This window comes from Aotus nancymaae, unplaced genomic scaffold (assembly GCF_030222135.1).
Source record: "Aotus nancymaae isolate 86718 unplaced genomic scaffold, 86718_ANA_hifiasm-v0.15.2.pri h1tg000006l, whole genome shotgun sequence".
Taxonomy (NCBI): domain Eukaryota; kingdom Metazoa; phylum Chordata; class Mammalia; order Primates; family Aotidae; genus Aotus; species Aotus nancymaae.
Window position 1 is genome coordinate 12,639,742 of NW_026988417.1, and position 26,481 is coordinate 12,666,222.

At 38.3% G+C, this 26,481-nt stretch overlaps 1 protein-coding gene across 2 annotated transcripts in view; it reads right to left on the reverse strand.

Moving 5' to 3' along the window:
• Positions 1-14,190: 14,190 nt before the first annotated feature.
• Positions 14,191-26,481, reverse strand: part of RAB28 (RAB28, member RAS oncogene family) — a 107,812-nt gene continuing 95,521 nt past the window's right edge. The window contains exons 6-8 of one of the 2 annotated variants that reach the window (XM_012464845.2): positions 22,986-23,063; positions 16,329-16,423; positions 14,191-15,124 (exon numbers count right to left, since the gene is read on the reverse strand). In XM_012464845.2, the coding sequence (XP_012320268.1) occupies positions 16,334-16,423; positions 22,986-23,063 (168 nt within the window). In that variant the 3' untranslated portion in view covers positions 14,191-15,124; positions 16,329-16,333. The remainder of the gene's footprint in view (positions 15,125-16,328; positions 16,424-22,985; positions 23,064-26,481) is intronic. The other variant, XM_012464844.2, reaches the window with a different exon arrangement.

Here is a 26,481-nt window from a genome sequence, read left to right on the forward strand (position 1 = left end):
AAAAAGCATCCAGAACTTGTTCATGATCCTGGGAAAATAAATGAGACAGACCACACAGGGACAAGAAGGGCTTCAGAAAAAATTAAGTTTATTGTAGGAAAATAAAGGAGTATTTCTTTCATTCCTGATCTTGTGAGTTTGTGCACTGAACATTCCATGGTAATCTGGGTGGGAAGGTAGAAGTGGAGTTAGCTGGTGAGTGTAGGGGCATGTGGCCAGACAAAACTTATGTTTCATTCCTAATTGAATGCCCTCATTTTACAAACCAGTAAATGGAGGGCCTGAGAGATGAAGCAAATTGTTCATAATCATATAGCAAACTAGTATTTGGGTCTTCTAACTTTCAGGCCCACACGGTCTCCCAAAATAGTTGTTGAAGTTTTTCCAAAAGCAATAGAATGGGAGTGCTATGCCCTAGGTTGTAATGAACCAAAGCACTGAAGTTGAGCCATTTCCCCAAAGTGTAATTGCTTAGTGTTTCAGCCTTAAGGAAAAAGTCTTCCTGGGAAAGTAAAGCTAACAGTCTCTACATTTCATCCTTCAGTTATGCCTGAGGACATGTAACTACTGCATCACAATGGTTGGCCTGAGGAATTTTCATTTATAGAGTATACTTGTATAAGGTTTGGCTCAAACAATGGTGTGGGCCTATGACTATCAACTAATTGTTTCAGCTCTGTGGCCACCCCAATACCTTTCAACAGGGTTTATTCTTAAGGGCAGGACTGCTTGTGAGAATCTCTGCTAATGAGTCTATCTTGAACTCTTGATCCAAGTAACCACAAGACCATTTAATAATCTAAATTATTGTGTTGCTTAGTTTAGTTGCTTAACTTTAGTTGCAGTGACCGAAACCTGCACTGAACTGGCTTAGGTAAGCCCATGAGCTTCTTACATGGATGCTGGGCCTCACAGAACTTAACCATAGATGTGTGTTTAAACTCCAGGACACAATGGAACCAGGAATGTGAATGCCATCAAAAGCTCTACCTCCATCTTTCATTTCTAAGCCACTGTGTCATTCTTAAGTTCTGTAATCCTAGAGATAGATTCAGCCCTGAGCTGACCATCTTGGCTAGAGAGCATGAGTCACACTGGAGTATTCCTGCTTTCGCCTCCATTTAAGGATGAGGTAGGGACAGAGAGGACCACTGTAGGCACCAAGTGCTAATTTTACTATTTAATAAGTACAGGGCTCTGAGCTAGGCTCTGGGAGAGAAGGGAAGCAAGGGAACCAAAAAATTGATTCTTCCCTCAAAGACCCTCCCATGTTAAAAGGGAAAATGGCATAATATGGCCTGGCAAATGCCACCACTATGTTAGGTAGATGAATGAAATCCAATCTTACACAGGGCTTAGATTCTGGAGTTAGCAAGCCAGACAAAACAAGTCCCATAGCCAACTCTGTATGCCCTAAATACCTGAATCACACCCAACACAAGATATTCATGGCATGAGTGACAAGCAGAACCAAAATTGACTCAAACAACCCAGTTCCACATCTCCCATCTCATTCCAGGATATATTGTTCACTGACTAGACTGGAAGTCAGAATCATCCACACTATTTTTAGCAGTCTCTCTCCTCACTTTTTTTTACTAAATGCATGGTTAAATCCATAGGGGTTAAACACATATGAGATGTGACTCATTAACTTGGCAAAGCCATGCAGCATTGAGCTTGGGAACTAGGATCCAAGGCCAGGGGTGCCTAACTTTTCAGTCCACAATTCCGGTCTTTACACCGGGCAGTATTCCAGAGTTACCTCAACCCCCATTATCTAGGTCATTTAAAGCTGGAGGTTCTCTACTGCTCTTCCTTGGGAACCCCTGACCCCCACCCCAGGAGCAGTACAGAGCTCGGCTCAGGTGGGTCCACATGAATTGGGCTGGGATAGTCTGGGCTGAGCTGAATTGAGAGGTCAGCCGGACGAGCACAGAGGGTGGGATGCCATTCACTTTCCTAGGTTGTATATGCTATGAAGAGCTTATCAAGGGGATGTTTACAAATGGGGGACCTTGCTGTTTTTAACAGATTAACTGTAACATATTGGTTCGGAGACCTGACAGCCCATTTACATGAAGTGTTAGTTTACACTTGACTCTTTCCCTATACAGTAGGCAGATAGAGAGGCCACCGGGTTGACAGGGAGGAGGCTGGCCAAGCCCAGAGCTTCCATTAAGCAGTTAAGCATGGGCTGTTTGGAGTCTGGTATAGCCTTGAATACAGCCAAACCTCACACTTCACTCTTTCTTAAATAGTGATAGAAAACCTTCCATCCAACCCTGCCTATGACCCTTTCTGAACAACTCATGCCAAGGCTCTTTCCTGCCTAACAACCCAGAGGAACATTACTGTTGTGGTTTTGATCATGTCTTCAGTTCACAACCATGTCAGACAAGCCAAAGAGACTCCAGGGCAGGCCCATTATATTTTCTGATCTGGACTAAGAAAATCAGCCCTCCGGGAAGCTTCAGTTGGTTAGCTTTGCTTTCCCAGGAAAACTTTTTCCTTAAGGCTGAAACACCAAGCAATTTCACTTTGGGGAAGTGGCTTAACTTCAATGCTTCGGTTTTTTTTCAACCTAGGGCATAGTGTTCCCATTCTATTGCTTTTGGAAGAACCTCAGCAAACTATGTTAAGAGGCAGTATGGGCCAGAAAGTTAGAAGACCTAAATTCTAACTGACATCCATTGTGCCCTAATCTATGTTAGCTGCTCTCATTTCCTTGATCTCATTTAATCTCAAAATTATTCTGAGAGGTAGGTACTACTCTGTTCATTGTGCAGATAAAAAAACTGGAGGCTCAAAGAGATAGAGTTAACCAAAACAATGCAATGTACAGGTAGCAGAACTGGAATTCAGACTCAGATCAGATTTGAACACGTGTTCTTTTCACAATACCACATGGCCTAATTCAGATAGCCTAAATTTTCTAGGAGAAAGAGATGTTTGTTGTTTTCAGAACCCTTGTGGTGACAGGGTTGGCAGTGAAATCCACTAGGCAACTATTTTTAATCATCAGTGAGCAGAAGAATCAACTCGGGATCTTGTGGAAAGTGCAAATTCTCAGAGATTTAGAGACTGTGGATTTGTAGTTCAGCCCAGCAAGCTGCATTTTCAATAAAAAGCAGCTTCACTGATTCTAGTGCCAGTTGACTGGTATCACTCCAGGCATGCAGGGTCTCAGTGGGAGGGGTCATCTGTTCCTATCCTGTTGCTTTTTTCAGATTCTTTTGGATGTTCACCCAGTAGCCATGGTCCTCTTTCTAGAACTAGAATCTGGTTCAGATATCCTGTGGCCATGCACTTCAGTGAAGGATAAAAGGCTCTCTCTCCAAGAAGGTGAAACTTGGATGGTCTAAACCAATGGTTCTCAATCTTAGATGCACATCAGAGCTCCCTGGAGTGTACACATGTTCACACACACACACACGTATGTGCAACAAGATCCCACAGGAACCCAATTAAATCAACCTCTAAGGCTAGAACCTAGACATCTGTAATTATTTTTAAAGGTCCCCAGTTTGTTCTCAGCCACAGTTGAGAACCACTGGCCCTGCCCATTTCCCTTACTGCTTGTCTTGGATGAACATTTGTTAAAATTCTAGCCCAAAAAACTGGTAAGAGGTCTTCTGGGAGGTGGGGCTTTGGGGAAATGTATTTCCTTTTTTAAAAAGAGATGTGAGGATAGGACAAGGCATCTTTCCTCTTTTTGACCTTTGCATTTTGTGATATAAAGATGTGATGCCTGGAATTATTTCAGCTGTCTTGGGATCATGAAGGAGCCAGCCTAATAGCCACGGGCTAAGGATGGCAGAAAAGAAAGGAAAAAAACTGGGAACTTGGTGGTATCTTTGGGCAAGTTAATTGAACAACTCTGGAATCACCTTACCCTGAGCATACTTATTATGAGAGGTGATTAATGTTTTGTTTTGTTTTTTGAGACAGAGTGTCACTCTGTCACCCAGTTGGAGTGCAGTGGTACAATCTTGGCTCACTGCAACTTCCATCTCCCAGGTTCAAGCAATTCTCCTGCCTCAGCTTCCCAAGTAGCTGGGATTACAGGTATGCACCACCACGCCCAGCTAACTTTGGTATTTTTAGTAGAGACAGGCTTTCACCATGTTGGCCAGGTTGGCCTCAAACTCCTGACCTCAAATGATCCGCCCACCTCGGCCTCCCAAAATACTGGGATTTCAGGCATGAGCCACTGTACCTGGCCGATTAACATTCTTAATTTAAGACATGTTAAGTTCGATATTGTTATTTGCAGCCAAAATATTCTCAACAGATATAGCTACTAAGGAATTTCAGCTGCTTACTGCCTGTGCTGTTTCTAAGAGGGGTATAAGTACATCAGCAGCTGGGCCCCACAGGACAAGATGGCCTAGACTCAGTCTTGATGGCCAAAAAACTTTAAGTGCAGTGAACCCTGGGCATTGCCATTAAATAACTAGTTGCCTGAGTTATTCCAATAATAACTGTGACATTTATTATGCATTAGCTGCAAGCCAGGTACTGTACAATGCAAAGTGCTATAGGTGTGCCATCTCATTCCATCCTTAAAATTACCCAGGGAGATATGTATTATTATCCATGTTTTACACATCAGGAAACTGAGAACCAGAAAAGCTAAGGAATTGGGCCAAGGTTACATAGCGCATGAGTGGCAGAGACAGGATGCTAACCCCAATCTGTCAAACTCTCAAGATATTTCTTCTGGTGACCATGTTGTTTCATTTCCCTATGACTTATGAAGCTCTGTGGGTTCACACATTCACTGAAGTGCTTAACTATGCGAATAAAATGCATTCATCATTGTAATCCCTAATGGAGATAACAGAAATATTAGCAAAGGCCGAAGTGAAAACAGTTCAAGTGAGGCCTAATTTTTTACAAGACCAAGGAATGATTTACTTTATCACAGCAAAGAATTTTATTTGACAAATGCATACTTTATCATCTCTGGTCTGCTGAAAATGTAAGCTTACATTTTCCTAGCCATAAAATTAAAATAATTTTGGCTCCAAAAACTCAAAAGAAATTCCATTCTAGGTTCAGGTCTTTCTCTGGAAATTTGAATGCTAGATATAGAGCCTTAAAAAATGCCATTTCTGTCAGGTAGGACAGACTCTGGAGTGGGTAAGGTCAGGGTTCAAAACCTGGTTCTGCCTCTTGCTGACCATGTGACCTTGGACACGACATTTCACTCCTCCACAAGTCTCAGCTTCCTGATCTGTAAGATGAGAATGACAACTCTCACTTCAGTCCTGGGATGGGGTTTAAATCAGATACCCTGTGTAAGTTGCCTGGCAAAGCAGGTGTGCTATGAAATTTAACTGCTATGAAAATATATACAAAGGGCCCAGCATGGAACCTGGTACATAGCAGCTACTCGATAAATCTTTCAGCCCTTCCCTCTATCTTCCCTCTTCTGTTCATCTTCAACTGTCTTCAGGGGTGGGCCTCCAAAGACAGAACCAAAACCAAACAGGATGAGGCCCTTCTGTACTTGGTTGTGAAAGGAGTGATGAGACAGTGCCCACATCTTGGTTTGCTCAGCATTCTGGCAGCTTTCTACAGCATCATCCCTACACCCTGACCCAACATAGAGAAGCCAGCCAGTCTGCTAGTGGGCCACCTGTCAACTGGAAGACAAATTTGAGAAAAAGTCAGAGGATCAGAGTAAGGGATAGAAGAAGGGGTAGGGTGGAGTGAGAAGAAATGGTTTAGTTGGCTCAAGAGCCAAGGGTCTCTGGGAAGCTGGAGAGCGATATTCTTCCACACCCAGGTTAGAGCAGATTTCAACAAGGGAGGGACTATTTCAAGGGAATTGGAACTGCTAATGGGAGAAGCAAAAGACAAGACCTCAGCAAAGGATTACCTATCCCCAATCAAAGGGGAGCCACGAGTTCTCTATTAGGATTGGTTAGTCAAAACTGCACTCCAAGTCCCATTTAAAAAAGCAGACAGAAAAGACCAACCATTCACATACTTGTTTAGAATTGTGTGTTTTTGAGGTCCTTCTCCCCATAATTAGAACTTCTTCTTAGCCCCATGAAGTTCTCAGGGCAGCCACCATGGTTATCATACCCATTTTATAGATTTGCAAACTGAAGCTCACTGCTGGCAATAGGTTCTTGGTCAAATAATGGAAAGGTACATAAAAAGATGAGTATGTCCAGTGGTTCCTAAAAGAACCCAGAGCCCTGCATCTGGGGAGGATTCCAGGTGATTCTGATAATCAACCAGGTTTGGGGACCACTGATATCACTCAACAAACTCACTGCAGAGAAAGAAACAGAGCCTGACAAAGGTGGAGGACTCTGCCCAAGATCACTCCAATTATGAGTGGCTGAGACAAGTTTAGTCCTTCAGCTTACTGTCTCCATGGCAGAGCTCTTGCCAGCTCACTCCATGGGCTGTGGGCTTAGTTACTCATTACAACCTACAATATAGATAGATTTTATTTATTCAATAAACCTTTATTGGGGACATCTTTGGTGCCAGACACCAGATTCTTGGCCTTAGAGAGTTCACAGTCTAAAAGAGAATGGGACAAGTAGCCTCATGGCTGCAGGATGTGGCATAGCGGTGCTACCAGAGGAGGTATGATATACAAGCCAGGCGGTGTACTAGGAGTCAGTAACTTCTGCCCGGCAGGCTTCAGAGGAAGGGAGAAAAAAAACAGGAAAACAAAGGCTCCTTATATGGAAGGTTGGTTACCTTTGTTTTAATAAGCCACTTGTGTGCTGTGACTTTATACAACTCAAGTTAGAATAAACGATTTTGAGTGAAAGGTTTCCAAGGATATTTACTGGGTGTAAAAGAAACAATCTGACACTACTAAAATATGTTCAGACCAAAATAGAGGCACCAGGAAAACGTCCCTCTAGGCATGGATCTTCACTACTGTGTGGAGATCATGTCTGCCTCTGCTCACAATTATTGATGAAAGTCAGTTCTCATCAATGCTGTGTAGGAGATTAGACAGGCCAGCGCACTCACTAAACTTACATGCGGGATTTACTGTTTCCAGTGTTGCCAAGGTCACAGGGAAGTGGACACTATCATGTGCAATTAGCAATATAAGTTAGGACAATATTTCTGAAAGGCAGTTTGGCAAAAATTATGAAGATGTAAGAAATTTTCAAAATACTCTTTGAACCATCCATTCTACTTCTAGGAATTTATCCTCAGGGTGAATAAATAAAAGCAAATATGGAAAGATATACATAGGGTATTCAACAAGCATAGTTTATAATAATAGTGAAAGCTTGGGGAAAAGATAGGAGAATGATGAACTAAATCATCATAAAACTTTATACTTGAAAATCATTAAGTCAATAATAATGATGGACATGTATACTTAGGGATGTAGAAAAATGCTTGCATCACTCAGTGAAAAAAGCAAATTTCCCAATTATTTATTTAATATAATGTAACTTGTATGTAAGTATAGCTTCCAGATATGTGTATTTACATAGAGAGAGAAACCTGGCAGATGGCTTTTAACCAAAATGTCAATAATATTGACCAGGAGATGGGGTGATTCTAATTTATTTTTCTGTATATTATTGTACAATATTTATATAATCAGAACAAATAATAGGATTACTTTCATTGGAGACTAAAATTTTTTTGTTCTTTATTTTATTCTTGAGCATAAAGTTTCCATTTTAGGAGACTAAAATTTTTGAAGAAATTAGTCCTAAGCAATAGGAAAATCCAACCTGATTTAATGAGATTGAATATATTCATTCTTTATTTTTATGGGCTCCTTTTCTAAATATAGACTTGTGTCATTGATTTACATATTCAGTCACGAAAACAGTTTGTTGGTTCACTTGAAACTATGTAATAAGCATCTACTCTGAACCTGGCAGGGGGACGCTGCAACATGAGGCATATAACACGATGGGTGAGAAGTCAGGCAGACCTGAATTTGCATCCCTAACCTGTAACTGATGGGTTTACAACCTCAGATGGGCTATTAAACTGCTCTGAGCCTCACTTTTCTCATCTGTCAGAGATAATACAAATACCCATGGTATTAGGGCTATTAAACTGCTCTGAGCCTCACTTTTCTCATCTGTCAGAGATAATACAAATACCCATGGTATTAGTTATCTATTGCTGTGAAGCAAATTACTCCAAGACTTAGGGACCTACAACAACAATGATAACTTATTATCCCATAATTTCTTTGGATCTGAAATTTGGGGGCAGTTCAGCTAGGTGTTTCTAGCTCTGGGTCTTTGGTGAGGCTGTAGTTACATGAAGGCCTAACTAGGGCTGGAGGATTTGCTTCCAAGCTGGCTGTTAACAAAGGGCTGGCAAGTTGGTGCTGCCTGTTGGTGAAAGGTCTTCTCTCCATAGCCGTCTCCACATTGCTGCTTGAGTGTCCTCACAGCATGGTGTCTGGCTTCTACCAGAAGGGGCAATTCAAGGGGCCAAGGAGGAAGCTGACAATGCCTTTTATGACCTTGCCTCAAAAATCACACACCACATCTATAAGTACTCTATGGGTCACGGGTTATCTCTGATTTAACGTGAGAGGGGATTCACAAAGGTGAATACCAGGAGGCAAGGATCATTGGAACCATCTTGAAAGCTGACTACCACATATGTGAAATGAAAAAATGCTTACAAAGAGCTCAGTGTACCTATACTGCACCCATAATAAATAAGCCACGGTGATGAGATATAGTGCATATAACTGCATTCAACAAATAGGCCCCAGATTCCTGCTCTTGTCCAAAGTCCTGTTTTTCTCAGATGAGGAAACTGAGCCCAGAGAGGTTAAGTGGTTTGACTAGTCATACATGGAGTTAGTTTTTGAGCTAGGAGAAAAAGCAGGTTTTCCACCTTGCCCCATTCAGGGTCTTTCTTCCCCTAGAGGAAATCTCCACAAAGATGCAGACTGAGGAATCACTTGCTACAACGAAGTGCTCACTAGAGTTGAAGATGAACAGATGTTTTAGAAAGAAGGGTAGGGCAGCTGTTAGAGCTGATTCTGAATGTCAGGCTCAGGAATTTGTCTTCCTTTGATGGGAAAGACAATAGGGAGTCATTGAGGGGGTTTAAATGAAAAAGGGACTTAAACACAGCTGTGCATTCAGCAGATTGTGGAGGTCTCTAAAGAGAAAGCCTGTTGGAGCAGTCCAGGCATCTGAGGACACAAACAGCAGTAGTGGGAAAGGAGAAGGGGCTGGAGAGTCACAGCATCTAGGAATCATATCCCTGTGCAACCTGTGGATTCCAGATTAAATAAGGATTAGGGGACTAAGTCAAAAGGCTTAGGTGAGGGCAGCTAAAGAGGTGGTGTACAGGCTGCACCAGGGATGTCTGCTCCCCTCTGCCCAGCCTATAGCCCTGAGTCAGCCTTAATCTACCATGTAGGAGGCCTAAGGACATTCAATATGACTTGGAAAAGGGGCACTAAAACAAATAGTCTGCACTTCTCTTGTTTCCAGCTCTCCAGCATGGAAAACTGATGCTACAAAGAGCTAGGCAAAATGGAATGTATGTAGCTCTGAGCTCAGTTCAAAGGGCCCTCCTCTACTGAAAGGCTCACTTCCCATAGGAGAGGATGCTATGATGTGAGGGTTGTCACACTCAAGGTTTTCCGTCCAAGCCTCACCTCCTCTATTAAATCTGCCCCCCAACTCCCCTTTAGGTAGAACAGACCTGCTGTCTGCCCTGCATACACGTACTGCAGATGGATTCTCTCTTGAAACCTGGAGTGCCACAATGCCCTGCTAACTAACCTGCTTCCTTCTCCATCCCCAAACCTCCCCAAGAGTAGTAGATGCTGTGGCTCCCATGTTCCTAGGGCCTTCCTAGCCTGAACACTATGATTTTACTCTCTGAAAATGTTAGACAAATACTTTTCTCACCTAATTCATCTGCTTTACATCCAGAAACAGGTTTACGGTCACAAAGGATGTAACCTGGGTTCCAGAGGGCTGAATCCAGTCCATCCATAGGGCCCTACTATCCATGGGGCCACCAGTGCTGTGGATTTATCACCCATTTTACAGGACAGCAAAATGCCTTGTTTTAAAAAGAAAGAGTAAGACAATTTTCTAAAAGAAGGAAATAAAGTGACTTGAGAAAGAAACATATTTTTTCTAACTGGCACAAAAGCTCTGTATAGGCTGTCCTGGTCCTATCCATATATAGTTTTTAGTTGGTCAAAGTAACTTTAAAAACTGAATCAAAGTGGCTTTAGGCAGGGCACATGCTCTCCAGCTTGTCAATCCCCACCACTCGCTATGGTCTTACACTTTTAACCTCTGTTACATTTATTTATTTACCACCTAGCCCCTGAAGGCTTGTAAGTTTGCAACACTGCAACATGATACGAAACTCATAAAGCAATTCCTTCCATCTTTGGGAAGCAAATGTTTTCAAGGTTATTAGGCTGAATGAAAATCTTCCCATAGCCTCTCTCTACCCCTCCTATTTCTGGGGTACTATAGGTCCTATAGTACAAATAGAACCTTTTTCTAAAGCACATTCTCTCACTTATTTGAAGTCTATCAGCAGAGTCTGTGTGAGGCCTTCTCTTTTCCATATTAAACATACTGTCTTCCTTCAACTACTTCCTATGACATTGAAGCCCTTTACTATAATCTGAATGTGACTTATTATCCTCTTTAAAGAGAGGCATCCATACAGGCATGGTCTAATCCTTTGCAATTCAAAGTGTAATGCAAAAGCCAGTAGCATTTGCATCACTTGGGAGCCTGTTATAAATGCATAACCTCAGACCCACCCCACACCTACTGAATCAAGATCCACAATTGATTCATATGCACACACCTAATTAATGTAGGCTAAGATTATGCTAGCTTGTGAGAGCAATTGTGTTACACTGTCAACCCTGCTTCCTATTATTTGAAATTCCTGTTTTTTTTCCCCACACTATTAGTTTGATTGAAGCATGTAACAATCTGATTACATTTTGATGAATTACCCACATGCTTAGACTATGAATTTGTGGGCAAGACATAGATCATATTCATCTCTGTTTTTGGTGCCAAGCAAAGGCCCTAGTACATAATAGGTGCTAATATAAGAAGTAACCAAAAAACAAAATAACACCAAATGATAAAAAGAAAAAAATAACTCTCTGCTAAACAGTTCAAGGCATGGCTGGATCCAGGGCTCAAAGATGGTGACAGGGACTTGGATCATTGCCACTTTCCACCTCTGCTTTCTTGGCATCAGCACCATCCTTGGTCGAGCTCTCCTTCTGTGGCCTCAAGATGGCTGCCAGTGTCACTCAGAGCCACATCCTTTCTCATTCCAGTTCAGCTGGCAAAGAGTCTTCTGAAAACTTTTAGGGGAAAACATTTCTTCTTTCCTTTTTCAGAAAGCTTAGCAAATGTTCCTTCCAGTTTCATTAGCTATGATGGCATTATCAGTTCATTTCAGAGCCAACTACTGAGGCGAGGGGGTTTAATATCCTAATGTGTTTAAGCCAGTGAGAACCCACTCATGAGGAGGTAGAAGCAGTTGAAAATGGAGGGAGGCGCTCTATCAGGAAATTAGGAAACTGTTGGGAGAGGCGACGTGTGTGCTGGGGAGGCGACCCATGGATGTCTACAGTAGTGTTAAACAGGTCTGCATTTCAGTTTCCTTTGAATCTTGCAACTGTTGTTCAGGATATCCAAGATTACAGCAACCACTAGCACAGGTTATGGCCAGAAAACTTTGCTATTTTTAAATGACACACAAACTGTTATGCTCCATCACATTGTTTCAGTGACCAACATTAAAGGACCCTGGTTTACCTCCTCCTGGAATACTAAAGCAGTCACAGGAGTTCTTTGGGCCACTCCAAAAACCACTCCAGAGTGGTTGGCCACACATAATGGATGGTGCACTTGAAAGGCAGCATCCAATGACCAGTTCTGGTTGAAGACTTTTGTGTTTTTCAAAAGCTCAATAAGCAGCAGAAGTGACCACAATGTGTTTGAAACTTTATAGCCTGTGTCTTCAGGAGACAAAGTGCCTAAAACTAGATGGAAAGACTTGTAATTTTTTAAATTAAAAACTGTACACAGGAGAGATAACAAAGTAAAATAAGCATGAATCCTACATTTTTGTTTCAAAAATAAAACCCGAGGTATGGGGAAAATTGTAATATGGAATTCAGAAATCCACTTTGGCCATATGCTGTACTGCATCTGCTTTCCTTGAGCCAAAAGGCTCTCGACAACCAGTCATGCTTAGCTGAGAGAGACATAAAGCCAGAGAGAGTGAAGGCTGGCAGGAGAGTATAGAGGGGCAATTCCTGTTTTATCTGAGGGATCCGAGGGCAAACTTACCACCACCAGCCCCTGTGGACACATGCTACTGCTCAAGGTAGTCACTGTGCGAGGGAAGATGGACCACAGAGGCCCACTGCCACTTCTCAAAAGATCAGCTTACACTAAGATCTATTTAACTCTCAGAAAGGGCATCAGTTATGTGATCTTCACAAATGAAAGGGAGCCTAAAACCAGTACCAGCCTAGTCCATTCTGTCATAGAAATACTTTGTGGAGGCCCTGGCTCTACCCCTTACTGAAGGAAGGCCTTTTGTATAATCACTTAGTCTCAGCTTCAGTTTCCTCTATGAGAGGAGGCAATAATTCTCCTGTCATAGATGGGTGTGAAAATAAACAGTCCATGTAACAAAGGCCTAGAAATGTCCAGGACAAAGAATGCCTACCAATGTCATTTTCTTCCCTGACTCCCTGCGCAGTACCATTCAGTGCTCTAAGTTTAAAAACACACCACTAAAAAAATTTGGTCTCATAGAACTTCTGCAATTTCTCTCTGAAATTGCAACTAAAATTTGTATGTATGTGTTAAGTCATACTTTATTGTACTGTAGTAATTGTATTGGGAGGAAAAAATTTTTTTGAAAACCCTTCAGTTTTCACATAGATGGTGGTAAAATCAACACAAACGGACCAAAAGGAGCATGGCCTCACCTTTTACTAAATGTAAAGCCTTGGGCAAGTTTAGTTTAGTAGAAGTCTTCACTCAATCACAGCTTTTAAAACAGCAGAAACAACAACAAACATCTCTCCCACTAGACTGTAAACTCCTCGAGGGCTGAGACCTCATTTATTCAACTTTGTATTCTATTAACATCCCTAGTCAGCTGGCCTTCACATATCAGGAAGATAAGCTTCAATAGCTTGAAGGGCTTATCAACAGAAGGGCTGACAAGTCTGCTAAATTGTCATAAAATGAAAAACATAAAAATCAAAGGAGAAAGAGGTTGGACCCACTAACAAATAGAGTCACAATTTTGAAAATATTTTAATTTTTTTTTTTAACTTATTGGCCTAGAGACAGATCTAACAAGTCTAGCTCTGTAATTCCATGATCTCTGTCAAGTTACTTTTTCTTTCTACACTTCAGTTTCCTTAGCCACATAAGGATGTGAGAAGTTTTCCAAAACCCCTTACAGCTCTAAAATTAGGTGTCCAAATTTCTACACACACCTGTGCCAAATCTAACACAAAGACACACTGCTAGGCACTGTAAGAGACATGAGAGAGAAGAAACCAGAGCTGCCCTTCAATGAGCTCATGGATTATTAATCAATAAAAACAGGGGCACAAACAGCAGTGATTCAAGGCGGAAAGTTGCAGAGACAAGGACTGGCTTTTGGAGGGGTAATGGTGACTTTTGTTACCGCTTCAATGTAGCAAATATGGAGCACCCGTCATGCCAGTCACTGTGTCTTCGCACAAAAAAAAAAAAACAACTATGACCAAGACAAACAGAGTCCTGCCCTAACAGCGCCCAAAGGTTGGGTAGCAGGTGGTAGATATTTGGAGAAGGGGAAGGAATTCCCAGCAGAGGACCTATTGAGGAAAAACAGGAAAGCAGAGCATCACAAAGCAAATAGGAATGGGTCCATAGCTCTGTTTGCAGATAAGTAATGATGGTACAGTGGAGTGGGATGAGAAAAGGTAGGAAGGTAAGAGGCAGCTGATATGAAGCCCCTGAAATGCCAAGCTATGGAGTCCGGATTTTAATTGTTCCAACAAAATAACCTCACAACTCTTAAGTGACTGACTATACGTTAAACTTAACAGTCACCTATTTTGTATCCAAATTATACACTGCCTTTCTGTAACGAAAAGGAAGATGTTTGAAAGAAAAGTGCCAAAAGAAGTAATTTAAATAAATTTATTTGTGAAAGAGAAACTTCTGAACATCAGGTACAGTCTGATTCACAATGTTATAATTCACTCTTGGGAGTACTCTTACGCAGTTTGGAAGAGAAATTCCATGTGGAGCATCAGCGGAACATTTATCAAACTTCATAAAGCCATGAAACCTGAGTATTACACAATACATAATGACAAGGATACAGTAATAAAAATACAATATCAAATACTACTTTGTGAGTTACAAACTACAATATAAACAATTTAGGCCCCTTTTTAAAAAATGAAAAAATATTTCTATTACAGCCTCATTTCAAGCATTTTCCATTAGATACAGCTTTATATATTTTTACTCACAATAGATAGCAAAAGAATGTTTTCATAAGCATCTGTAGGTAAAATATATTACTTGCTTAGTGTTTGCACTCTGAAGTATACTTTGACACATATGAGTTCAGATAAGAGAACGAAACTGTGCTGTGGCAAAATCCTGGCTGATGATCAAGATTTGGATAGTTTTCCTATTAGGTTAAAAAAATTTACATCACTGAAAAAAAGAAGCAAGGACATATAAAGAAGCAACATCATTCTTTCTCAACAAAGCAGTCTAATTCCAGGGAATGGGTCTTCCATTTTGAATTCAAAGTGTGTGGTCCCAAAGTTGAATTCTTTCAAATTCAAGGAGCTGCCTGCCACTGTGAGGCAACAGCAATGATGAAGCAAGTTGGGAGGAAAGTGTTAACTGAACTACAGAGATGGTCACTGATAAAACAAGTTCCTAGAAATCCTCCGGCCCACCCAGAGGTGAAGGGCAGCCAGAACTATCAACAGAAAAGAAAAATGTGCTCACTGAACTGCACACATAGAGCTTCTAGGAGGGTTAACAGTTCTTGACATAGGTTCCTGGTTGTAGTTTACAATATCTGCCTTCACCACTCTCTGTCATAAAAGAAAACAGAGTTATTATCAGGACATCAGAACATTTAGAAAGAGCTCCTTAAAGTATATTTTTATTTTCTGAACTTTGCTGAACTTCTGATGATGGACACCATAAATGAAGCAGGAGTTGATATAAAATAAACCAGACAAACAAATGAAGAGTGGATTTTTTTTTTCCAAGGAGAGAATGGCAACTCAGCTATTGAGTTGTCCCTGGTTTTATGACATTAACTTGAGGTTATCACAAGTCTGATGAAAACTTGACAAATCAATAATGAAAAATTAAACCCTGATAATAATTTAAAGCAAAAGAATTTAAATGAATCATTAACACATATTTTAAATCATAGAAAAGAACTTGTCATTTCAAAGTAAAAAATATCATTATTGATTAATATTTCCATAAGCCATTATATTTAGCCGTAACTTTTCTTTGTTTACAGCAGTTTGTGAATTTGTAAGAAAACATTTAAATGTTAAAGAGGATTCACATATAAAGCAGAAATGCTCTCAGCAACCCATTTTTAAATCTTTTCCAATTTCTAAAACTTTCCTCCAAAATCCCTAACTTATTTCCAAATGGCTCACTAATGGTTATGAATACAACTTTAAACAAAATACGGTATAATGAAAAATTTAGAAAATTACTTCATGTTTTTAAAATAATTTAAACCAAAAGATACTTTCTTCCCTCCTTCCAATACTTCAAGGAATATCTAAAATGATACATTTAGCAATATGCTTATTATTCATCTCTAAGTAATACTTTAAAACAAATCCTTTACTGTTTTCAACTCTTTTACCAAGTCTGCACACACAAGCAGACAAAGAAGGGCAATTCAAGGCAAATTTTAAAAATATTCTTTCAATTACCAAGCTATTTCAGGAAAAATGGTAAGGAATGAATAATGAAATAACTGCCTCAATTCTCCACTTCACTGCACATGTAATAAACACAACCATAAAGACAAATATGTTTAAAAGTAACTGAAATGTTATTTTAATTTGTTCTCAATTTGTTAATTCACGTCTCTTGGCAGGGGACCAATTTTTTAGTTCTAAATCAAGACTTATGCAATATTAATTTCCAATAATGTACAATAATCATCTGAACTTCCCTATTCATAAGGAATAAAGAACAAGATAGCATTCACTGGTTCTCCCATCCCACCTCCCTTAATTATAATAATTTATCCCTTAATACCTGCACTACTGTACTGAACAGATTCTACTCTGAGCAGAGCTGGTATGTTGATTATCTTCTTCCGGGTACTTCACTATTTCTGCCCTGACAATACGCTGTCAATTCCATACAACATAAATGAGACAAAGAAGAAAGAATTAAAAAAAAAAAAAAAGACAAAATGGAAAGTATGTTCAATGACCGAATAGAGAAGGAAACACCAAAGTAGAAAAATAAAATTAACATATAAATATAAACATGTCACACAGACACACACACACACACACACACAAACAGCAGGATGTACACATACAAAAGGAAAGAAAAGGAAGACCTAAGAAACACTATTCTTAATAACTCTATAATTACTGAAATAGATATGACCACTGAATTTCCCAAACTGTGAGTTCCATTTTTGATAATACAATTATATATAACATATATAATGCCCAGTATTTCAGAGGACTATGAAGAATTATGAGGTTTTTCTATGTTAAAGTACAATAAAAAGATTAATTCCATTTCCATTAACAAGCTTTACCCAAGATCTATGTGCCAGTCACTCTACACAGTGAATATGTGGGCGACTTACACAGAATCTATTCACAAGTTGCTGAGGACCTAATGGACAGAGAAACACAAATACAACTAATTTCCATACAAGTTAAACACTTAACTAGTAGACTTATAATACGCTATGGGAACACAGAGGAAGGAGTAATTAATTATCTTTGAAGGTGGGGAGAGAAATGAAGACATCAGAGGAAGTAATATGCCATTTATAGTGTTTACATTTAATACTATTTATTACTTGTCCAAGACTTCCTTGTGATGCTCACTCCCCCATTCCTCCCAATCCTAACCCCCATACTTCCAAATTCCATACAGAAACAAACAAGTTCAAAATGCAGCTGTAGGTCATGTAAAAAAAAAAAATACATGAGGTACAACATTTAAGTACAACAGCTGTTGCTTTCAAATATCTAATAGTTTTACTAAATACAAAATTATTTGTTATTACATTGTTATATTCTTAATTGCTATTACCCTTAGGATCAAAAAGACCACATGAGACAAATACGTATGATAAAGATAACATGCTACCCAAATTTTTAGATTTAAAACTATCCTCACTATCCATGTGATTGCAAATATCTTATTTCAGGACACTCATCCTTCATAATAGCATCTATTAATTTATTAAGATAGACCGAAAAGCATCTTAATATGAGCTGCTGTCTGTGATTACATTTATAAATAAAGATTCTACAAGAACTGAGAGTAAATGAATAGGATGCTGAAGCATACGATCATATTAGCCTTGAGTGGCTTCTGCTTAAGTTCTCTAGGAACAAGCAGCATTAACATCTGGACAAGACTCATGATTTACTAGGCACTCAGCCTGATGCTATCAACAGAAGCATTACCAACTAACAAATGAGGTATGAGTTTGGGGGGTACATCTGTGAAATATTGTATACCATTATCCAACCTCCCCAAACCTAATTGTTTCATGCCAAACTACGGGTTACAATGAAGAGATGAGGTTTGCTGAATCAGTAAGCAACTCGTTAATCCAACCAAATGTTGGTTTAAGTCTTACCCTATAAATACAACCAGGTTACTATCCTGTGCTTGAGACATTTTGATCCAAGTACTGACTAACGTAAATGACTTGGATTTCATTATTAATTTTAATCAAATTAATGAAGAATTAACAAGACAGCATCTCTCTCAGGGGCTTTGTCTATTTGACATAACGCTTTGTCAAACGTTTCCTAAAAGTAACCCGTAACCAAAGCTCTGCAGATTCCAAATTTCGCTTTCTATGATTAGAAAAACATAATTTCCATGTCATAAACTTCACGGTAGGTGATTTCACTGTAGTCAGCTTATTTAAAAGTCATTTATTGATGTTTTCAGAGAAAATGTTACCTGCAAAACACCAACCTTTATTTTAAGAGCCACAGTGTAAACTCAATTATTCTCTGCTATTAGTTGATGAAATGAAAATAACAAACTGACCCTAAGAGGAAAGGAGTCACATGGGTGAACACAAGTTTAAGCCTGATATTTTCAAAGAGCATTTGCCAAGTGGATACTGGAAATGGAAGTGGTAGCTATGGAGGGCATAAGAAAGAAAGCAACCTATGAGTTGGGGCAAAAAGGTGTAAGGTGTATAGATGGGCTCTTGCAGAGATGCTAAAGATAAATTTGGTCAACTGTGCACCTATACCTTACTCCAGATAATAGTAACATATTTACCACTGCAAAAGTCATAGTTTGTCATGCCCAGGATATGGAGTAAACACACCCTGAAGGCTAAAACATCTGTCACTATCATTCATTCGAAGCCAATCACTATCCCAGGTATTGCAAATATTTAGGTAAATAATGCATAATCTCTGTTTTTTGAGATACATAAGAGTCTATCATAGAAAATAGATGTGTAAACTATTGCAGAATATTCTGAGTGATGTACATTCAAAGTACAACAAGATTATAGAATACAATTTAAAGCATGGCTATAGGATATAATATGTTAAAAAGCATAGTACTTTCCACACAGGAGTTTTAAAAAAGCTACTCTTCTTCTATATAACGAAGGGGCCATTATATGTTGCCAGTAAGAAAACATTGTGCAAGTTATTTACTTCTGTCTTCACAATTTTCTAATCTATAAAAACAAGGTTTACCTACATTATCTCTAAAGTCCCATCTGGTTTTGAAATTTTATATTAAAAAATTAATTTAAAAGATGAATAGGAAAAAGAAAAATGAGATGTGACATGAGAGTCCATTAAGCAATGTTCAACACCTGAGAATTAGAGTAGTATGTACAAAATAAGAAAATATGCTCCTCAAGAAAACAAGTGGTGTTTAGGATAAGAAAGAAATCCCAGTACAGTTTTAATAAACATACTGGGGAAAATGAACATAAAAAATTAACATCTGGGTAAAAAAAAATCTGAGGCAGATCAATACTCAGGTAAAGTTAAAAAGCAGAAAGGGCTCTTAAGACCAAAGGTTAAATGGGTACTTGCACTGTACAATTATATGTCAATTAAGACATCAAAATCTTGAGCATGTCTATCAGATGCCAAGTCCTACGTGAGATACTTTCATATACAGTCTGAAAATAGTTTGAGGTGACAATAAGGAATATATATTTTTAGCCAGTTTAATGAATATCTCAGACATGATATAAATTTTTGTTATTTTAAAAGCTAATACATACCTAGTTCAAACCAGGCAGAAATTCATAGTTTATTAATTGGCAAGTAAAAATGTTGACGCTTAAAAATGTAACTCTTAACACCAAGTACGTATGGCAAAACTTCCTTGCAATTCAGACTGAAGGATGCAAGACAGGACTCAACGGACTAAGCTTTTTCTTTATCAATTATCTAATGCATTCTTAAAGAGCTGATTGCTGGATTTCCTAAATAATAGCAGTTGTAAATTTATATTTTCTCCTAAAGTTCTAAGTACTCTGCAAATAGAAAATCTGAATAACCTGGGAAACTAGAACACTTGTTAACAACAGTATCAATTCTTACACTATCTTAGAGGATTAACGATTGGTCGGGGAGAAAGGGGAAGACTACATAAATGATGCAAATGAAACTATTAATCAAATTGGGAATGGTGAAAATGGATCTATAGTGTTTAAATGTTTGGTTGCCCCACTTATTCTGGGAGCTCCTTGAGGATAGGGACCTTCTCTTATTCATCTCTGTATCCCCAGATTCTAGTGTTGTCCCTGGCATTAAATAGACCCTCAAAGTATGTTTACTGTGCATTCACTTTCTTTTCTCTCTCTTCCTCTTCCTTGCAAACCTTGTAAAATGTGTTGATATCTAATTTTATATATAATTCCCAAATAGGAGCAATCTAGGTTAGAAATAAACTAGTAGAATCTCTTTAAATAATCAGTGAATGGAACTAGGACTAAAATCTCAAAATATTTATGTCACAAACTAAGTTATTGTGGTAGAGCATCAATATCAATGTGACAGCTGAGTCTGCCATTTAACTTCTTCTCTATAAAATAATACAAAGTGCTTTCAAACATTCCCTTGAATCCCTCCAGTAATCTTTCAAATGTTGCAAAAACCACATGCAGTGTGTGTGTGCACGTGCGCATGCGTGTGCTATCTGCACTTCCTTGTCTTTCAGATGAACTTTCAAAAATGTTTCCACTGAGAAATATCAATTGTAAAATCAATAATTTAATTGGCAAAAACACCAAATTCATCAGGATCAAGAAAGGCTAATGAGGCTTCCTGATATACACAAAGAATTTTGACAAACATATAGAAGGCTGCAGTAGCTTGAATTCACCTTCAAATGAATGCATTAAGAGTAGATGTCACTGACAAACCGAAGATAGAATTAAACCTCAAAGCATAATAAACAAGGTAGATGTGCAGGGAGGGTAGAGTGTTAACACATCTAATAGCTCTTTATTTAAAATATACCAGAATGTTAAGCCCATATCTAAAGTCAAAATAGCAACTCTGTTGATCTTACAACAAGAAGGAGCTAATATTAATAAAGCTTTCCAAATTTTGCCTTTCAAAAGTATCCAGTTGTTTCATCTCTCCAGAGGTCTCCTTGTATCTGAGCACCACTGCACAGCTCAGGCAGTACAAGGAATTCTTCAGTGCAGCCTCTCACCTGTAAAGCACCAGCCCATCATTCCCCGTCTCAGAAAGACCACCAATCATTGGGTTTCCCCTTTCTTCATTCCTCCAGGCAAGAAATCTCAGGGTTATCTTGGACTTCTACTACCTCTTATCCAATCATTCCACAAGTCCTATTGGTTCTTCTTTAAAATCTCCCTTATATCCATCCAGCTCTTCCTTTCCACCTTGACTCTGGTCCTTATCACATGGTAGCAGTAACTCAGTCTCCTTACCCCAATCTCCCTCCCATCCAACGACATACAAAAATATCCCATTAGATTACTTCTATCTAAAAACTGCTTTCATTTATTGCCCTACCTCAAAATGATTATGGGTCAAATAAAATTAATCAACTTGGCATTCATAAATCCCCAAAATCTGTTCTCAAACTCTTTATAGTCTGATACAAATGGTCATTTATTTTAAACAAACTGTTCTGTTTGCAAAATACAACCTAAGCTTTTGTACCCAGGTATATTGTTCATACCAGCTCCTCTTTCAGCCATTTTTTTCCTTTCACTCCAAACTGCCCAGTATACTTTCCCCCAGTATGGTACAGCGAAAACAGCAAGGGCACTGGTGTCAGAGAGACCTGGGTGTAAATCGTGGCTCCACCATTGCTCAACTAAGAGTTAGTGATCAAGTTACTTAATCTCTCCATAGTCTCAGCTTCCTGATCATAAAATGATAAAATTTCACCTGATCCAAAGTTATTACGAGGATTAACTGAGATAACGCAATCCCCCTGGCACATAACATATTAATTTTCTTTACTGAAAACAGGGACATTTTAAAGTCTTTTAATTCTTTTTTAGACCCACCACTAAACTGAGTATATAAGGTCTGATCAATAAATCACTTATGATAATCACAGACTCTCTAATTAAGCAGAGACAAACATTATTCAGACAGAGAAACTAAAAAGGAAAGGAATCACTTGACCTCTGGGATCCAAGTTCTGTGTGATCAAGCAAATCATGGTGACTTCTCTTTCTTATATTCTCCTAGGCCCAAACCAAGTAACCACTTTTCATGTGTCTGGGAGCTAAACAGCACAAAGTATCTTAGTACCATATCTGGCCACAGAAAGTGCTAAAACAAATGTCTTTGAATGATGGGAATTAAAAGGAGCAAATGTTTAAAGCCTCAAATATTTTAATCAAGTCCTAGAAACAGCCACATCAGTCTAACAATTTTCAATATTTGCTTTGTTTTGAAACACACACACACACACACACACACACACGCATGGAGGGACTGTGAGAATAAGATACAAACTAACTCGAAAAGAATTAAAGAAAAATTTAAGGATGGGAAAAAGTAATTACACTTTTTAGTTGCACAGGGTGGAAATGGGGTGGAAGAAATTGAGGAAAATTGTAATTAGTTTTTTATTTCTAACCAAACCACTTCTGAAGTGTAACTTTATAGACTCTTGCTCTGATTTTTCATTCTATCAAACATATAAATTAGTGGGATATTACAGTGGTATTTTAAAGTTCTTGGCTGCTGGCTGCATGTCTTTTTCTTAGTGTAAGAGAACTATCTAGGAATAGTGAAAAAATTTAGAGATCCTTACTAATTAATAACACTATTAAACTGACAACAAAATAACATTAAAAACTAATATAATTACAGTCAAGAATGTTTTAAAAATGAATAGAAGCTCTGAAAAGGATTTAAATAAAAAGGTACAAACAATATTGTCAGCACCTTAACTCATTTGTTAACCACTAATAAAATTTTCATTATACTAAGTATCTTTTTCCCAACAAAAGAGACACAATGAGGTTTGAAGGGTATCATAATTTGGCAAAAAGTTAACATTCTCCATCTTCTGCAATCAACACTGACTCATGCATACAATCTATGTCCAAAGCTTTTAGAGATACATACACAGAAAGCATAAATGGGAAATAATTTATGGGTCATAATTAATGCTTTGTAAGAAATTCATTAATTTTTTAAATATAAAGTTCAAGGTAATCACCTGTGACTGCTCTATTTCTGCTTTGTTTAATTTGATCCCAAGGATTTCAGCAGCAACTTTTTGAAAGCACAGGAAGACCTACGTAAAAAAATGGGTTTAAATGATGTCAAAGAGGCATGCTTAAGTTACCTTCAAATAAACAGAATTTTCTTAAAAATGATAAGCAGTAATAATTGTAAAAATATGATGTAGCAAGTGATTCCAAAAATAGCTTTGTCAGATGTAGCAACATTTTAAATATAATAATTTTAAATTATTAATCCATAATTTAAAACTCCATGCAATTCAATGAATTGAAATGATCATTTTCTCTAAACACATACATTAAAGATTTAGCATGATGATTACAGCTACCACTTTAAAAAACAACAAAACAACATACTCACTAGTATAAAAACTCCATAATTCCTGGAGAAAATAAAATAATCTATACTTTACTACCCTAGTTTTTCACTGTCGATTTTATGTTGGTCGTTTTAGCCACCTTTAGCCTATCTTAAAGGGTCTTCTTTTCCAACACTTTAATAATCTCTGTGCCTTTCATATCATTCCAACAAATTCTCCATATATCTTGAATAAAGTAACTTGGTACTCTTTACTATATTTTGTCAGTTCAGAGTAAAGAAAAATTATATTCCATTATGATTAAACAAAAATTGACATATATTTTTCTATATGCCTTTCCACACATAGTTAGCTTACGCCAGGTCTACTATGATTACTAGAGTTCCAACCCTGACATTTACTGTAGTATAACTTATCTTTTCTTTATAAATGACTTACCATATTCTTAACCCTATTCATGACATGATTATTTACAAAATATTTATCAAAACTTTATTAATATTTATTTCTAACAAAAAAAGGGATAAATATTCCTGGTAGCTTTATGCCATTTATGCCCTAAGAAGCATAATATATTTTAGTTCACTGACGGTAAATGTTCAAGGAACAACAGGAAAGGTACTGTGTTGGAGTGGAGAAAAAGTGTGGTTATAAAAGAAGATAAGCAAAGAGATGAAGGCAGTACAAAGTATGTAGAACCTGGTAGGCTACTGGAAGGACTTTGGCATTTAGTCCAAATGAAATGGAAGGCACGGGAGGGTGGCCTAATGTGACTTTTATTTTAACAGCATTAGTCTGGTTGTTTGTATTGAGCATTCACTATAGGAGACTAAGTATACAAAAAAAAGAAATCAATCAAGTAAACTAATGTAAAAGATTATGAAGTCTGAACCAAAATGGTAGAAGTGGACACAGTAAGAAACAGTCAGCAGGTTCTGGATATATTTTCAAAGTACAGCCAAAGGGACTTGTTGACAGATGTGGGGTGTGAGAGAAACAGAGGAGTCAAAATTGGCTCCAAAACTTTTTGGCCTGAGCAACTGGTAGAATAGATCTGCTATTTATAAAAGTGAGGAAGACTGTGAGAGATTTGAGGAGAGAATATCAAAATCTCAGTTCTAAACATGTTAAATTGGGCAGCCTGTTAGACATCTAAGTGGAGATGTTGAGCAGGCAGTTAGATATAAGAGTCTAGAGTTCGGGGGAAAAGTATGGGCAAAACCAGAAGACTAAATAAAGCCACTAAGGGAATAAGTGTAGAAAAAGAGAAATCTAAGGACTGAACCTGAGCTGAGTGGAGAGATGAGAAAATTAGCGAAGGAGACTGACAGAGTAGTGAGTGAGTAGGAAGGAAAATAGGAGGCGTTGTATCCCGGAAGCTAAACGCAGAGAGTATTTCAAAGAGGAGAGAGTGATCAGCAATTATGTATGTTGCTACTTAATCAAATAAGATGAGGGCTGAGTACTGACCACTGGATTCTTCAAAAAGGAGGCCACTGACAACCTGGATAATAGTAGTTTGAATAAAATATTGAGGCAAAAGTCTGCTGGAACTGTTAAAGAGAAATTTGGAAAAGAAGAACTAGAGACAACTTCTTCAAAACATCCCACTGGAAAGTGAAGGAAGGAAATAAGGCAACAGCTAGAAAAAAAATGAGGGATCAAGAGTTCTCTTGTTTTTATGATAAAAGAAGTCATAATATTTTGTATGGTGAAAGAATAAGCCAGTAGATGGGAAAAATAATACACATGAAAGAGAGAGGTGATAAAGCAATATCCTTGATTCAGCAAATTATCTCCTTGCCCTAGCTGGGAGAATAAATCCCATAGTAACCACAGAGAAGACAGAAGGTGTGAGAACACACGGGGTAAGTAGGATGAGGTTAGACCTGGTAGCAGCAGCATGTAGTTGTCTCCTGTTTCTTTCAAATTTCTTATAGGAAACAAGGTTATCAGCTGAGAGAAGAGAAGAGGATGGTTTGAACATTTGAAGAAGAGAAGCTATGAAATAGTCATCTAGGTGAGGGAAGAGGTAACAGAATAGGGATATAGGGCATAATTACTGAGCAGCATTAAGGGCCCACTTGAGATTAGTCATTGTGAACTTAAAGTGAAACCTCCAGCATCCCTCTGTGTTTTTTTCTGGTCATCTTCATGGGTACAGCCATGAAAAGTGGAGGCTTGATTTAAACCAGAATTAACATTTAGCCAAGTGAGTCTGACAAAGTGAAAGAGAAAAAAGGGAATTGAGAGTATACGCATAGCAATGATTTGGACTGGCCATAAGATTTAAGTTCAGAAGAGAGAAAAATGAAGACATGAAAGGAGGTTAAGATTTTGCAAAAGTGTTACGATCAATGTTTGTAGGTCTTGCTAGGGTTGAGAATGGTTGTCTTTGGGCAGTCAAGGGTGTGAAACAGAAGATGGTTGGTGGTGATTAGGATGCCTGATATTGAGATAATAGAAGAGGCACAGTAATTTGTAATGACAAGATCTGTAGTACGCGAGAGTGACTAAGGTGGAGTCAGGGAGAAACAAGGATACTGAAATCACTAAGAATTATGACAGAGGTAATATCAGAGAAAGTGTAGTAAAGCAGGACTCAACTAACTCCTCAAGCAATGAGAGGAAGTTACCTGGAGCTGGAAATGATTACAAGTCTAAAGTATTGTCATACAAACAAACCATTTCAAAGTACTACTTGAAAAAAATAAAGGGGCTTTTTAATAGTGGTTCAACAGAAGTACACAAAAAACACTAAGTGGCCAAAAAATACTAGGTGGTTGAAAACAAGCTAAAATACTACAAGTTAAAATAATTCTGAAATGGCAAAAAGACCCCAGGAAGATTAAGTAAGGGTAGAAGCTCAATGAATCCATGGATGAGTTTATCTAGGGTTATTGATATTATATATTTTTCAAAAGGCATGGGTGGGTGAGTGTGTGCCCATGTTCACATTGTCTGGGAGGAAAGGGTTCTAGGAGGCCAAAATTTTTAATGAGACTGAACAAAAGAAAGATTAAACCCCCGTTATATTATTCAGTATTTATTTTAGGTGTAAAATTATAAATGATATTACAGAGGAAAACATCAAAAAGATTAAGTGACAGAAAAACTTCAAACTTCTTTTAGTTGAAAAATGTCAACTAGA